Here is an 11,480-nt window from a genome sequence, read left to right as displayed (position 1 = left end):
AGGAGAGTCCAGGGAGGAGGGTCCAGGGGAGGAGAGCCCAGGGGAGGAGGGTCCAGGGAGGAGGGTCCAGGGAGGAGAGTCCAGGGAGGAGGGCCAGCCAGCCGCCAGGCACCGCCCAGGGACGGTCCAGGGGAGGAGGGTCCAGGGAGGAGGGTCCAGGGGAGGAGAGTCCAGGGGAGGAGGGTCCATGGAGGAGGGTCCAGGGTCTTTCAGGGAGGAGGACCAGTGGGTCTCCCAGTCATCCTCCCCGGAGACTCGCCATCAGGGAAGAGGGTCAGCGGGTAACCCATCCCCTGTGAGGCTGCTCCGGGACCCCGTCCCCCAAGGGACTGCACCCGGACCCCAAACCCCTGGGTCTCCATAGGGACCCGCGTCCACCGTGAGGCTGCAACAGGACCCCCGTCCCCAGGGTCTCCACAGGGACCCCCGTCCACCGTGAGGCTGCAACAGGACCCCCCGTCCCCCGAGGGGCTTCACCGGGACCTCGTCCACCGTGGGGCTGCATCGGGACCTCAACTCCCGGGTCTCCACAGGGTCCCCTGTTCCCCGAGGGGCTGCACCTGGACCCCCATCCCCAGGGTCTCCACAGGGACCCCCGTCCACCCTGAGGCTCCACCGGGACCCCCATCCTCAGGGTCTCCACAAGGACCCCCGTCCCCTGAGAGGCTGCACCGGGACCCCCGTCGTGTCAGCAGCCCAGTCAGGCCCCGTGTCCCCGGGGTCCACGTGCTCAGCTCCTGCGCCCCCCGTGGGGCCCCCCACACCCGAAACTGCCCCACCTGTGGGGCGCGCAGCTTCCTGGGGACCCCGACCCTCCACATGGGGTCCTCTTCTGGAGTCCAGTCTGGCTTCCAAGTCGACAGAGCCTAAGAAGGACACCAGGACTGCGGTCCCCCCTGGGCCGTTTACCGACTCTACAGAGTCTACAGAGTAAATCGGGGAGCCCCACGAGTGAGGCTGAGGGGCGCGGGGAGCCTCACGGCGCATGCGCCGCGCGGGGCGGCCCTCCATGCAGGCTCCACCCCCAGCCCAACGTCACAAGGCAGCGCCGCCGCCCCCTCCGTGGCGCACAGTGGGCGGGACTCTTTCCGGCGCTAGTTCCTTGCTTCGAGATTGGTCGACTTGTGCTCCTTTGCTCTCCCAGCTGATACGCGCTCGGGGACTTCCGTTTCCGGTTCTGACGGACGCGTCGGCCGGAGAGATGATCGGAGACATCCTGCTGTTCGGGTAATTCCGGGGAAGGACGAAGCCGAGCCGAGGGGATGAGGGCGGGACGGGGCGCGGGCAGGCCAGTCAACCACACTGTCCCTCTGCAGGACGCTGCTGATGAACGCCGGCGCCGTGCTCAACTTTAAACTGTGAGGAGGCCGTGCGGGACTGTGGCTGCGCCTGGGGCCCCGTGACCCCGCCCACCCGGCCCCGCCCCTCGCCCCTGCCCACCCGGCCCCGCCCCTCGCCCCTCGCAGCAAGTGGCCCTGGTCCTGGCCCCGCCCCGCCCACAAGCCCCACCCCGCCCACAAGCCCCACCCCGCCCACAAGCCCCGCCTCATGAGCTGGAAGCCCCGCCCACGACCGGAACTTCTCCCTGCCTGGCCCCGCCCCATTCCCTGGAGTAGGCAGCCCTCCCTGGGGTGGGCAGGCCCGGCTGGGTGGACAGGCCTCCCTGGGGTGGGCAGGCCCTGGGGTGGGTGGCCTCCCTGGGGTGGACAGGCCCGGCTGGGTGGGCAGGCCCGCTGGGTGGACAGGCCTCCCTGGGGTGGGCAGGGCCTGGGACGGGTCGCTAGCCCATCCGTCCCAGCTCACACACGGCAGTGACAAGCTCAGGGGCGGGTGTCGGCGTGACGACCCTGAAACCGGTCCCCGTTCCAAGCAGGAGAAAGAAGGACACACAGGGCTTTGGGGAGGAGTCGAGAGACCCCAGCACAGGTAAGGCCTCCTCCCGGACCCCTGGGTGGCCCCGGTGTGTCTACACCCAGCTCTGCGTCCTGGGTGCGTGGCTGTGGATGGGGAGTGTGTGGGGCAGTGGGGGGCCGTGGCAGGGGCCGACTGAGATGCTTTCTCTCCGTGGGCTCGTCCTCGTGTTTGCTTTTTCTCTGCTGTGCATGGGGGTGGGGCAGTGAACAGCCCCCCACCTCTCCTTGTTGCTTTTGGTGGAGGTTATTTGTTCTTACTGGAAAGGTGTGTTTACACAGAGAAGGGGAGAGAGAGAGAGAGAGAAAGCTCTCCCATCCGCTGGTTCACTCCCCAAGTGGCCACAATGGCCAGAGCTGAGCTGATCTGAAGCCAGGAGCCAGGAGCTTCATCTGGGTCTCCCTCAGGCCTTCCCAGCCTTCCCGAAGCTTCCAGGGTTCTTCCTGCGTGCGACACTTCACCGGCTGTGCTGCAGCGCTGGCCCCCAGACACTGGAATTTGAATTTTGGCTTTTGTAAAATATACTTTTGCCCCCACCTGCTTTGAAAAGATAGAAGCCTGGGGTAGTAATGGGGTAGTGTGGTATAGCAGCTTAACCTGCCGCCTGTCAAGCCAGAATGTCACATTGGAGCAGTGGTTCAGGCCTTCTGAATGCTCCTGGGAAAGTAGCAGGCAATGGCTTGGGCCCCTGCCGCCCTCCTCGGAGACCTGGGTGACGCCGCTGACTCCAGGCTTGAGCCTGGCCCACTCGCAGCCAGTGCTGCCCTGGGGGGAGTGGACCAGCCAGCAGTGCGTGGACAGTTTATCTCCCACTCTGATCCTCCGCCTGTAAGTACCAGCATCTCATATGCATGCTGGTTCGAGTCCCGGCAGCTCCACTGCCCACCCAGCTCCCTGCCTGTGGCCTGGGAAAGCAGTGGAGGACGGCCCACAGCCTTGGGACCCTGCACCCGCGTGGGAGACCCAGAAGAGGCTGCTGGCTCCTGGCTTTAGATCGGCTCAGCTCTGGCTGTTTTGGCCACTTGGGGAGTGTACTAGCAGTTGGAATATCTCTCTGTCTCTTTTTCTCTCTATAAATGTGATCTGCCTATTAAAAATACAAATCTTTAGTTAAAAACCAAATAAACAAAAAGATGCAGTCACACAGCCCCCTTGCAGTGGCAGTGACACCATGGGAGGGTCCGCGGGGGCCAGGCCATCCTTGTGACGCCGTGGGAGGGTCCGCGGGGGTCTGGCCATCCTGTGACGCCGTGGGAGGGTCCGCGGGGGTCTGGCCATCCTTGTGACGCCGTGGGAGGGTCCGCGGGGGTCTGGCCATCTGAGTCCTTTTCTGCTTCGACAGGTGACAACATCCGGGAGTTCCTGCTGAGCCTCCGTTACTTCCGCATCTTCATCGCCCTGTGGAATATCTTCATGATGATCTGCATGATCCTGTGAGTGTGGCCTGCCCCGCCCCCAGCCCAGGGTGACTGGCCGAGGGGTCCCCACGGACCCTCAGGCTGCACGCTTCCTGCTCGCCACGCAAGCGGAGGAGCCATGTGGGGCTGGGGGTTCGATGCCATCGCTGAGGTGTCCCCACAGGCCGGGGCGGGCCCGAGCTGGCGCTCACTGGGACCCAGCCACGCCTGGCCCTGCGCACAGCATCCGTGCCCACCCCACAGCCTTTCCTCAGCTCCGACATCCACCTGTCGGCAGGATGCTCCTCGCGCGGGCTGTGTGCTGCCTGTTGAAGATTTTAAATAGTGATTACACAGTTGGGAGGTCAGGTCGAGTTTGTAAATATGAAAAAAAATGCCAGGCTAGACTCAGAGTCAACAGACTTGGGAAGACTCCGAGCATGCTGGGTTGGCGTGGCTGGGTCTGCGATCGGGATTCGAGGGGCAATGCGGGGTCCCTGGCCGCTGTCTGCACAGCTGACTCAGGACGTGGGAGAGCCGAGCAGGAGCGTGGCGATGGCTGCGTGGCAGAGCCCCGGTGGCAGCCCTTCTCACAGCGTGTGCCTGTCTGGGAGTCCTGGGGAGCGCCAGCGTGGGGCCTGCCACGAGCCACGAGCCGTGCCAGCAGCCGGTGTAGGAGGAGTCACCCTGAGTTACACCGAAGCATGGCTTTACCCACTGTGCTACCACAGCGGGGCTGTGCCCCAGGACACCCTCGGCGGCCGGAACTCAGCCATTGCACGGCGTAACGGGTGAGGTGGCAACAGGAGCCCAGGCAGAGAGGCAACCTGGTGAGATGGCAGTGGGCCGGGCTTGTCAGAGGGAGACCATGCAGGAGGACTGGGCGGGGGCATGGCCAGCTGCGGTGTGCGGGCCAGGCAGGGGAGTGGCCGGCTGCGGTGCGGGCCAGGCAGGGGAGTGGCCGGCTGTGGTGTGCGGGCCAGGCAGGGGAGTGGCCGGCTGTGGTGTACGGGCCAGGCAGGGGTGTGGCCGGCTGCGGTGTGCGGGCCAGGCAGGGGAGTGGCCAGTTGCCCAGTGGTGCGGAGTGTTGTCGCTGGTTCATTTGTGATGTATTTGTTTGCGTCATACCATCTCGTCTGACCGGGTTCCTTGGCCCACTTGTCTGTTGTCCTGGGGCCAGGACGGCTTCCTGTCACTCTGTGACCCCCGGCCAGCTTAATCAGTAGCCCAGGGTCCCGATTTCATTTCCTGGGAGGCGAATGTGACTGGCCTGCGTTGGTCACAGGTCAGGTCTGGCTGGCGGGCTCCCAGTAACCATCAAGGCTTGGGCTTGGGGGCCACCGCCTCCCTGGGGCTGCACCGAGTGCCCTGGTCTTGCGGGTGGCCGTGTCACAGCTTGCCTGTGGCCCTTCCCCGAGAAGCTGGGCCCGCCCCGTCACAGTGGAGATGAGCCCTGAAGGGCAGCTCTTTCCAGAAAGGGCTTTTCCAGAGAGGCGGCGCCGCCTCCAGGAAATTGGAAACCACCTGCGTACCCAGAACCAGGAGGGATGGCCAGGCTCCCTCGGGGACGCCTGGCGTGCCATCTGATGCTGTCTGGGTGACCCGCAGGCAGAGGGCATGGCGGTGGGGACTGCTGCAGGGGCGTGCGCTGTGCGGGAGGGCTCAGTTCAGTGAGTTGAAGGGTCTACTCCAGAGGGTCCTTGGTGAGCAGGTTAGTGGGTGGGGTCTGGGTCACGGCTCAGCAGTGCCCACCTGCTGTGAGGTCTGAGGCAAATTGCTTACAGAATCTAAGGAGTCAATGAAAAACTCGAGACGTGGGCCCAGTTCAGTAGCCTAGTGGCTAAAGCCCTCAAACACACCAGGATTTCATATGGATGCCGGTTCTAATCCTGGCTGCCCCACTTCCCATCCAGCTGCCTGGATCACCCACTTGCCGGCCCCAGCTGAGAGTCACAGCGGTCCCTTTGAGAACGTGTCCAGCCGTCCCCACGCGGCGGTTCCTCTGAGAGCCGTGTCCTGCCGTCCTCACAGCCTGCGTGTCCCAATTCTGTCTCCCCAGGCTGTTCGGCTCCTGAGTCCCAGAGCCCGCGCCGGGAATGCCCCGCCAGCCGCCGGCCAGCCCCTCTGGATCCGACGCCTTCCAGGATGTGGTCGAGCAGCCTAGCCAGCGACCTTGTCTCCACTGCCTAAGCTCCCGTGGGCGGACATGCAGCCGCGGCCTCTGCTCGGGTCTCGGACGTGGGACTGTGTCCTGCGGGCTTGGGGTGGGGACTGTCGCAAGGGGCTGTGATTTTTTTTAAAAAAAGAAAAAAGCCTTCCACGGAGAGGAGAGAAAAATGGAACCCATCTTTTCATTCTGTTGGCATCCTGCCTCTGCCCAGCCGGCCCGAGGACACCTGCTTCCACGTCCTTTGGGGTTAGAAGCGCCAGGATTTGGTAAAAGCTGCTTATTGCTGTTGTTGAAGCAGGAGTGCCAGCAGAAGGGTTCGTTTGAGTTGGGGTGCAGCCACTTTGAGCAGCACTCGGGCTGACGGGGTCCCAGTGGGATGGGCCCTTACAGCCCGGCCGCTGCAGGGTCCGCTGGAGAAGCTGGGTGTGCTATAATGGGGTCACCGGCCTTCCCGAGGAGACACCGGACTGATGGCGGGGAGGCCGGGAGCGGGCCCGGTGGGTGGCCCTCCGGAGCCCCGGCCACCTCTGCTCTGGACCTGTCCGCTGTGCAGCCACCCGAACGGGAATGTTTTTTGGGTTGGTTGGTTGTTTTTTTCTTTCAGTTCCCTGGTGGTCGTTGGGTACCCCATTTGGTCTACCCTGCCAGCAGGGGGATTTTGAAAATGAGCCCCAAATAAAGCTCGGCTGAAGAAACACCGCAGCGCTCCATCCAGAAGCTTCTTTAAAAAGGCAGCCCCGCGTCGGCGGCTGGACCGATGCTCAGCGCCTTCTCGGACTCCGTGTCCTGTCCCCACGCGGGGCCGTGCCATGTGCCTGTCCCGTGGGCCGACCAAGCCCACGGTCACTGTGAGGCTGTGCTAGGCCCCCCTGAGCAGCAGAGACCCAGCCTAGGTGGGCTGAGCGCGGGTCCCTGTGGTCACGGTGGGCCCTCCGGGAGCCCTGTGGCAGGGAGTCTGCTGCCCCTTGCTGCCTGGGCCGCGGTCTGTGGCACATGGGCACGCGGCCGTCTGTGACCCCAGTAGAGCGGGCCGTCACTGGGGGAGTTTGGTCTCTGCCAGTCGGATATTTGTGCAGAGAACTGCCATCCTGTGCTTGGTGCTGTCTCAGCTCCCCGCTGGGAGGTAGCTGGATGTGCAAAGCCAGCTCTGCAGGCTGCACGGCTGACACCGGGGGCCAGGCTGTCGGAGCAGGCACCCCAGGGCGGGGCCGTGGCGGCCAAGACACCAGCCTCGACTCCCACTCCCCTGCTGAATGTTTAAAACAAAAGCCAACATCAGAAGGCGTTGCAGGATACTTCAGGTGTGTGGCGTGGGTGCCGTGGCTCTCGGCGTGCTCAGTGCTGGCACGCTCGGTCTGTCCAAGCCGGCTCTGTGGCGAGACCTCGGCCGAGTGCTTCCCGTGAAGGGGCCCTGGGCAGCTACAAGGGCTTTCTTTTTCTTTTTGAAGATTTATTTATTTTCTTTATTGCAAAATCAGATATACAGAGAGGAGAGACAGAGAGGAACATCTGTCTGTTGATTCACTTCCCAAGTGGCAACAACGGCTGGAGCTGAGCCAACCTGAAGCCAGGAGCCAGGAGCTTCCTCCAGGTCTCCGATGCGAGTACAGGGTCCCAAGGCTTTGGGCCGTCCTCCACTGCTTTCCCAGGCCACAGGCAGGGAGCTGGGTGGGAAGTGGAGCAGCCGGGACTCGAACTGGCGCCCCTATGGGATGTTAGCACTTGCAGGTGAGGACTTGAGCCGTCGCACAGAGCCCTCTTGCCTTCTTGCTGTGGAACCTTGGCTCAGGCAAGAGAATCGTGTCCGAGCTGGCCAGCTCTGGCACTGGGATCGATCTACCTTAAGGAATGTGGCCCGTAGTGCCCTGCGCGGGGTGGGGTGGCTCTCTGCTTCTGCTCCACATCAGAATGAAACTGCCTCGAAGGTCAGGTGCCCGGCCTCGGCTGCGGGCAGCGGGGCTTGGGAAAGGCCCGGGGAATTCTTGGTAGTTCTGGCTTGCTGTGCCCACGTGCATGGGGGTCTGGTGCGTGGTCATGTGGGCACAGCCTGTGACGGAGGCAGGGCAAGTGTTCTGTGCCGACGTGAAAGCAAGTCGCTGACCCGGGGCCAGATCTCTGTGTCCGTTGAACTCAGTCCCCTGGCCCTTCACCGCGTCCTGCGCTGGCGTCCCTCACGGAGGGGGATGCGCTCCCAAGGGCCATGCTCCAACCCTGGATGCCAGCAGCTCCTGGCACTGGTCCAGTAGAGAGCAGGGCCCCGGCAGATGCCGCTCACTGGGCCATGCTTTCTAGAAGGTTCTGAAGGCACTTTCCCCTGGTTTTTGTACAGAAGTTTGAGTCAGGATTGGCTTTAGAGCGCAGAGTGAAAGCCTGCTTAGCTGGCCCGTGTCCCGCAGCACAGAGCCTCGGTTCCTGCTCCGGGCCGGCTTGGGGCCCTGCCGGGGGGACCCGGATGGAGGCCTGGCTCCCAGCTTCAGCGTGGGTCAGCCATCGCGCTGTAGCACGCATGTGGGAAGTGAAGCAGCAGATGGAAGATCTCCATCTCCATTTCTCGTCTGCCTATGAGATAAAAAAGATTCATTAGAAAAAAAATATCTATCTATCTATATATAGATATATGGTATAAAATCACCTTCGGGTTCTATGTTGAAGGTATATGTGAAACATAAATGAACTTGTTAGATTTGGGGTCTGTCCCCAAGATAACCTTACCATCTATGTGCAGGTCTTTAATCCAACACAGACGTGATATTGCAAGCTGGGGGCGGAGGGAGCAGATCTTCTAGATAGTAAGGAAGAATCGGATTGGTCACCCGTGCAGGTGGGACCGGACGGGAGCTCACCCACATGCCCTCCCCGCGCCTGCGCCCTGGCCAGCCGCCTGGCCACCAGCCTCTGGAAGGCCTGCAGCGGGGCTGGCAAGGGCCGGGGACGGCCGCCTTCCACACCCCAGGGATCCGGCCAGGTTAGAGAAAGCACCACCACCACACAGCATGCCGTCTGTACCCGGACGCCCACAGACTGTGGCGGGGAAACAGCCATCATCCCCTCAGCCCTAACGGGGCCAGCCATCACTCCCCCCCATCACCCTTGGGCACAGGCATCCGCAGAAAGTTCTGGAACCACACCACCACACAGCTATGCCAGCCAGGCCTCTGCGTGGAGCCTGCGGCGTGTTTGTCAAAAGTGCCTTTGGGAGCGTAGTCTGACTCCCGTGTTGCCTTCTGTGTAGGGCACAGCCACGTGCCTTTGTTTCTGGAAGGTTCCATTGGCAGCAGGCCACTGGGCGGGGCTGTCTTGGATGGTTGGTTCTGTCAGCCCCACCCCCCTCAGCGTCTTGGCCCTTCTTTCCTTCTGTCACCTGAGCTTAGGGCCAGTGGCTGCATTCCAGCTCCCCGACTCCCCTGAGCTTTGGGGCCAGGGCAGGGGTTTGAACCACGTTCACAGTTTGGGGCTTCCGAGTGGCTGGTGCCCGGTGAGGGGTTGGTCTAGGGGCACTGTTGCCAGCGTCCCTGCTGGCCCTCCTGCCCGGTAGGGTCCCCGCCCCCTCCCTGATTCGATGGGGGGGGGGCGCAGGTTTTTTGGTTTAGGTTACGTTGGTACACCTGCATGGAGGTAGAACTCAACTCGCAGTTCATGTATGTTTAAAGTGCAGAACTGAGCTGTTTTTGGTATATCTGCAGTTGGGCAAAACCGTAATAATTCCAGAACTTTTAAGATACATATATTTTTCAAAATTTTATATAATTTTTTGGAAAGGCCGAGTTACAGAGAGGAAGACACAGCAGGAGACCTTCCATCTGCTGGTGAACCCCCTAAATGGCTGCAGTGGCTGGGCCAGGCTGAAGGCAGGAGCCAGGAGCTCCATCTGGGTCTCCCATGCGGGTGCAGGGGCCCAAGTGCTCAGGCTGTCTCCTGCTGCTTTTCCAAGGCGCACGAGCAGGGAGCTGGACGGGAAGTGGAGCAGCCGGGACTCGAAGCGGCACCCCTACAGATGTCCACGCCGCAGGTGGAAGGTTAGCTTGCTGCACCACCCTGCTGGCTCCGGGAGCTTCATGCCTTCCCATGGCTGCCCTGCCCTGCCCGCCTGCTGTGGCCTTTGACCCACTGGCACTATTTGGCCGATCTGAATGTCTGCTTCCTTTTTTTCTTCCTCCCCCTCACCTCTTTTTTTAATTTCTGCTTGCGGGAGTGAGGAAGCTCTTGCATCCGCTGGGTGCCCATAGCAACCAGGGCTGAACCGGGTCGAAGCCAGGGGCCGGGAACTCCGTCCGGCTCTGCAGTGTGCGCGGCACCCGCCACCTGCTGCCTTCCCAGGCAAAGTGGGCAGGGAGCTGGCTGGGAAGGGAAGCGGGCAGCGCTGGAACCGGCAGTCGTCAGTGTTGTTCACACTGCAAGCAGTGGCTGAACCCGCTGCTCCCCAGCCCGGTTACCCAGAAGTCGCCAGCAGGTGCCCCATCAGACGGGCTCTTGTTGCTAAGGCGGATGACTGCCAGGCTGTAAGGACAGCACCTCACCTCAGTTCCTCTGGGAGTTTCACTCAGTCATTGGTAACCACAGCCGGGTACTTTCCCTCTGGCTGCATTACCCACGAGGCTCCCCGCGGCCCCCCAGGTCGGGGTCTGGAGTTAGGGTGGCACCACGAGGCTCCCCGCGGCCCCCCAGGTCGGGGTCTGGAGTTAGGGTGGCACCACGAGGCTCCCTGCAGCCTATTGCATCCATCACCCTGTTTCCAGTGACAGGTGTCTGACCTTGACCCCCCCTCCAAGGACACACAGGTGGCTCAGGAACCCTGCTGCGCCACACTGTCCCCCTCGTGAGGTCACTTTCTAAGAGCCCTTGCAACACTGGGCACAGGCATGGCAGGCACTCTGCATTGGCAGGCTCACTGGGTCCTGGGGCGCAGGCGTGCTGGACACTCTCCATTGGAGGGGTGTGTCCTTGCAAAGCCTAGCATCCCTTGGAGTGCGGGTTCAAGACCCTGTCGCTTCGCTTCTGATCCAGCTGCCTGCCAAGCAGAAGGCAAGGCCCTCTGCACCCCGGGGGTGCCCCATGTGGAGCCCCTGGCTCCTGCCTGCCTCAGCCATGAGCATTGTGGGCCTTTGGTGAGAAGCCAGTGGGTAGATTCATCTTCTCTCGGTCTCTGCCTTTCGAGCACATAATTTTTTGGAAGATTTATTTGTTTTTATCGGAAAGGCAGGTTGACAGAGAAAGCTCTTCTACCCCTAGTTCACTCCCCAAGTGGCTGCAATGGCCAGAGCTGAGCTGAGCCAGTCCAAAGCCAGTCCAAAGCCAGGAGCCTCTTCCGGGTCTCCCCCGCGGGTGCAGGGTCCCAAGGCTGTGGGCCGTCCTCCACTGCTTTCCCAGGCCGCAGGCAGGAGCTGGGTGGGAAGTGGGGCAGCTGGGATGTGAACCAGTGCCCATGTGGGAATCATGGCACAGGGAAGGGGAGGATGAGCCAGTTGAGCCATCGCACAGCACCCAAAAGGATGCTATTTATTCACTTTTTGCATATTTTGTTGATTGAGAGAATGTCTCTAAACAGGGTACCTTGCTTGCGTGGAGGGAAAGTGAGGGCATTCAGGAAGAATTCTGCCCACCCCGTCCTCCAAGCACCAGGTCAAAAAAAAAAAAAAAGCCAAAAGAAAACAGCAACAGAGAGAGTTTTTCACTTATACCGAAGCAAGCAACCCCAGCCACGTGCAGGAAAGGCCAGTGATTTTTTTGGGAGGGGGAGGGAAGCAAATAAAAATGTTTCCCAAAAGTTTGTTAACAGGTGTCAGGCCCACCCCGGGCCCGCGTGGTTCCCATCAGCCCGCCTCCCTCCCGTTTCAGATCTGGGGTCTTCCTGGAACTGCGACGGAAAAAAAAAATGTGTATTTTTTTCCCTCCACTTTTGGCTGAACCCCCGGGTTAAGAGCCTGCAGCTGGAGCACCTGCGGCTCTGCGTCTGACCGACAACTCTGACCTTGCGCTTCCGTGGCCCAACGCGCGCGGGCACC

At 61.9% G+C, this 11,480-nt stretch overlaps 2 protein-coding genes across 2 annotated transcripts in view; both read left to right on the top strand.

Annotated features, from left to right (window-relative positions):
• The window catches only part of LOC121163398 (coiled-coil domain-containing protein 130-like), a 469,842-nt gene that overhangs the window by 269,334 nt on the left and 189,028 nt on the right, over positions 1–11,480 (top strand). The window lies entirely within an intron of this gene.
• Positions 1,150–6,175, top strand: SMIM7 (small integral membrane protein 7). The gene is made up of 5 exons (XM_040990991.1): positions 1,150–1,227; positions 1,317–1,358; positions 1,874–1,926; positions 3,254–3,344; positions 5,368–6,175. The coding sequence occupies exons 1-5, from the start codon at positions 1,202–1,204 to the stop codon at positions 5,381–5,383; spliced, it is 228 nt and encodes a 75-aa protein (XP_040846925.1). The 5' UTR covers positions 1,150–1,201; the 3' UTR covers positions 5,384–6,175.

The sequence above is a fragment of the Ochotona curzoniae genome, unplaced genomic scaffold (genome assembly GCF_017591425.1).
Source record: "Ochotona curzoniae isolate NIBS_2020 unplaced genomic scaffold, NIBS_Ocur_1.0 contig_605, whole genome shotgun sequence".
Lineage (NCBI taxonomy): Eukaryota > Metazoa > Chordata > Mammalia > Lagomorpha > Ochotonidae > Ochotona > Ochotona curzoniae.
Note: the sequence above shows the minus strand (reverse complement) of the source record. Positions and strands in the feature narration are given on the sequence as shown.

Excerpts from the sequence above, each read along its gene's own strand:
- SMIM7 (XM_040990991.1), top strand. The coding sequence starts at position 1,202 with ATGATCGGAGACATCCTGCTGTTCGG. Across the intron at positions 1,359-1,873 it reads GCCGTGCTCAACTTTAAACT|GAGAAAGAAGGACACACAGG; the intron begins GTGAGGAGGCCG and ends CGTTCCAAGCAG. Across the intron at positions 1,927-3,253 it reads GTCGAGAGACCCCAGCACAG|GTGACAACATCCGGGAGTTC; the intron begins GTAAGGCCTCCT and ends CTGCTTCGACAG.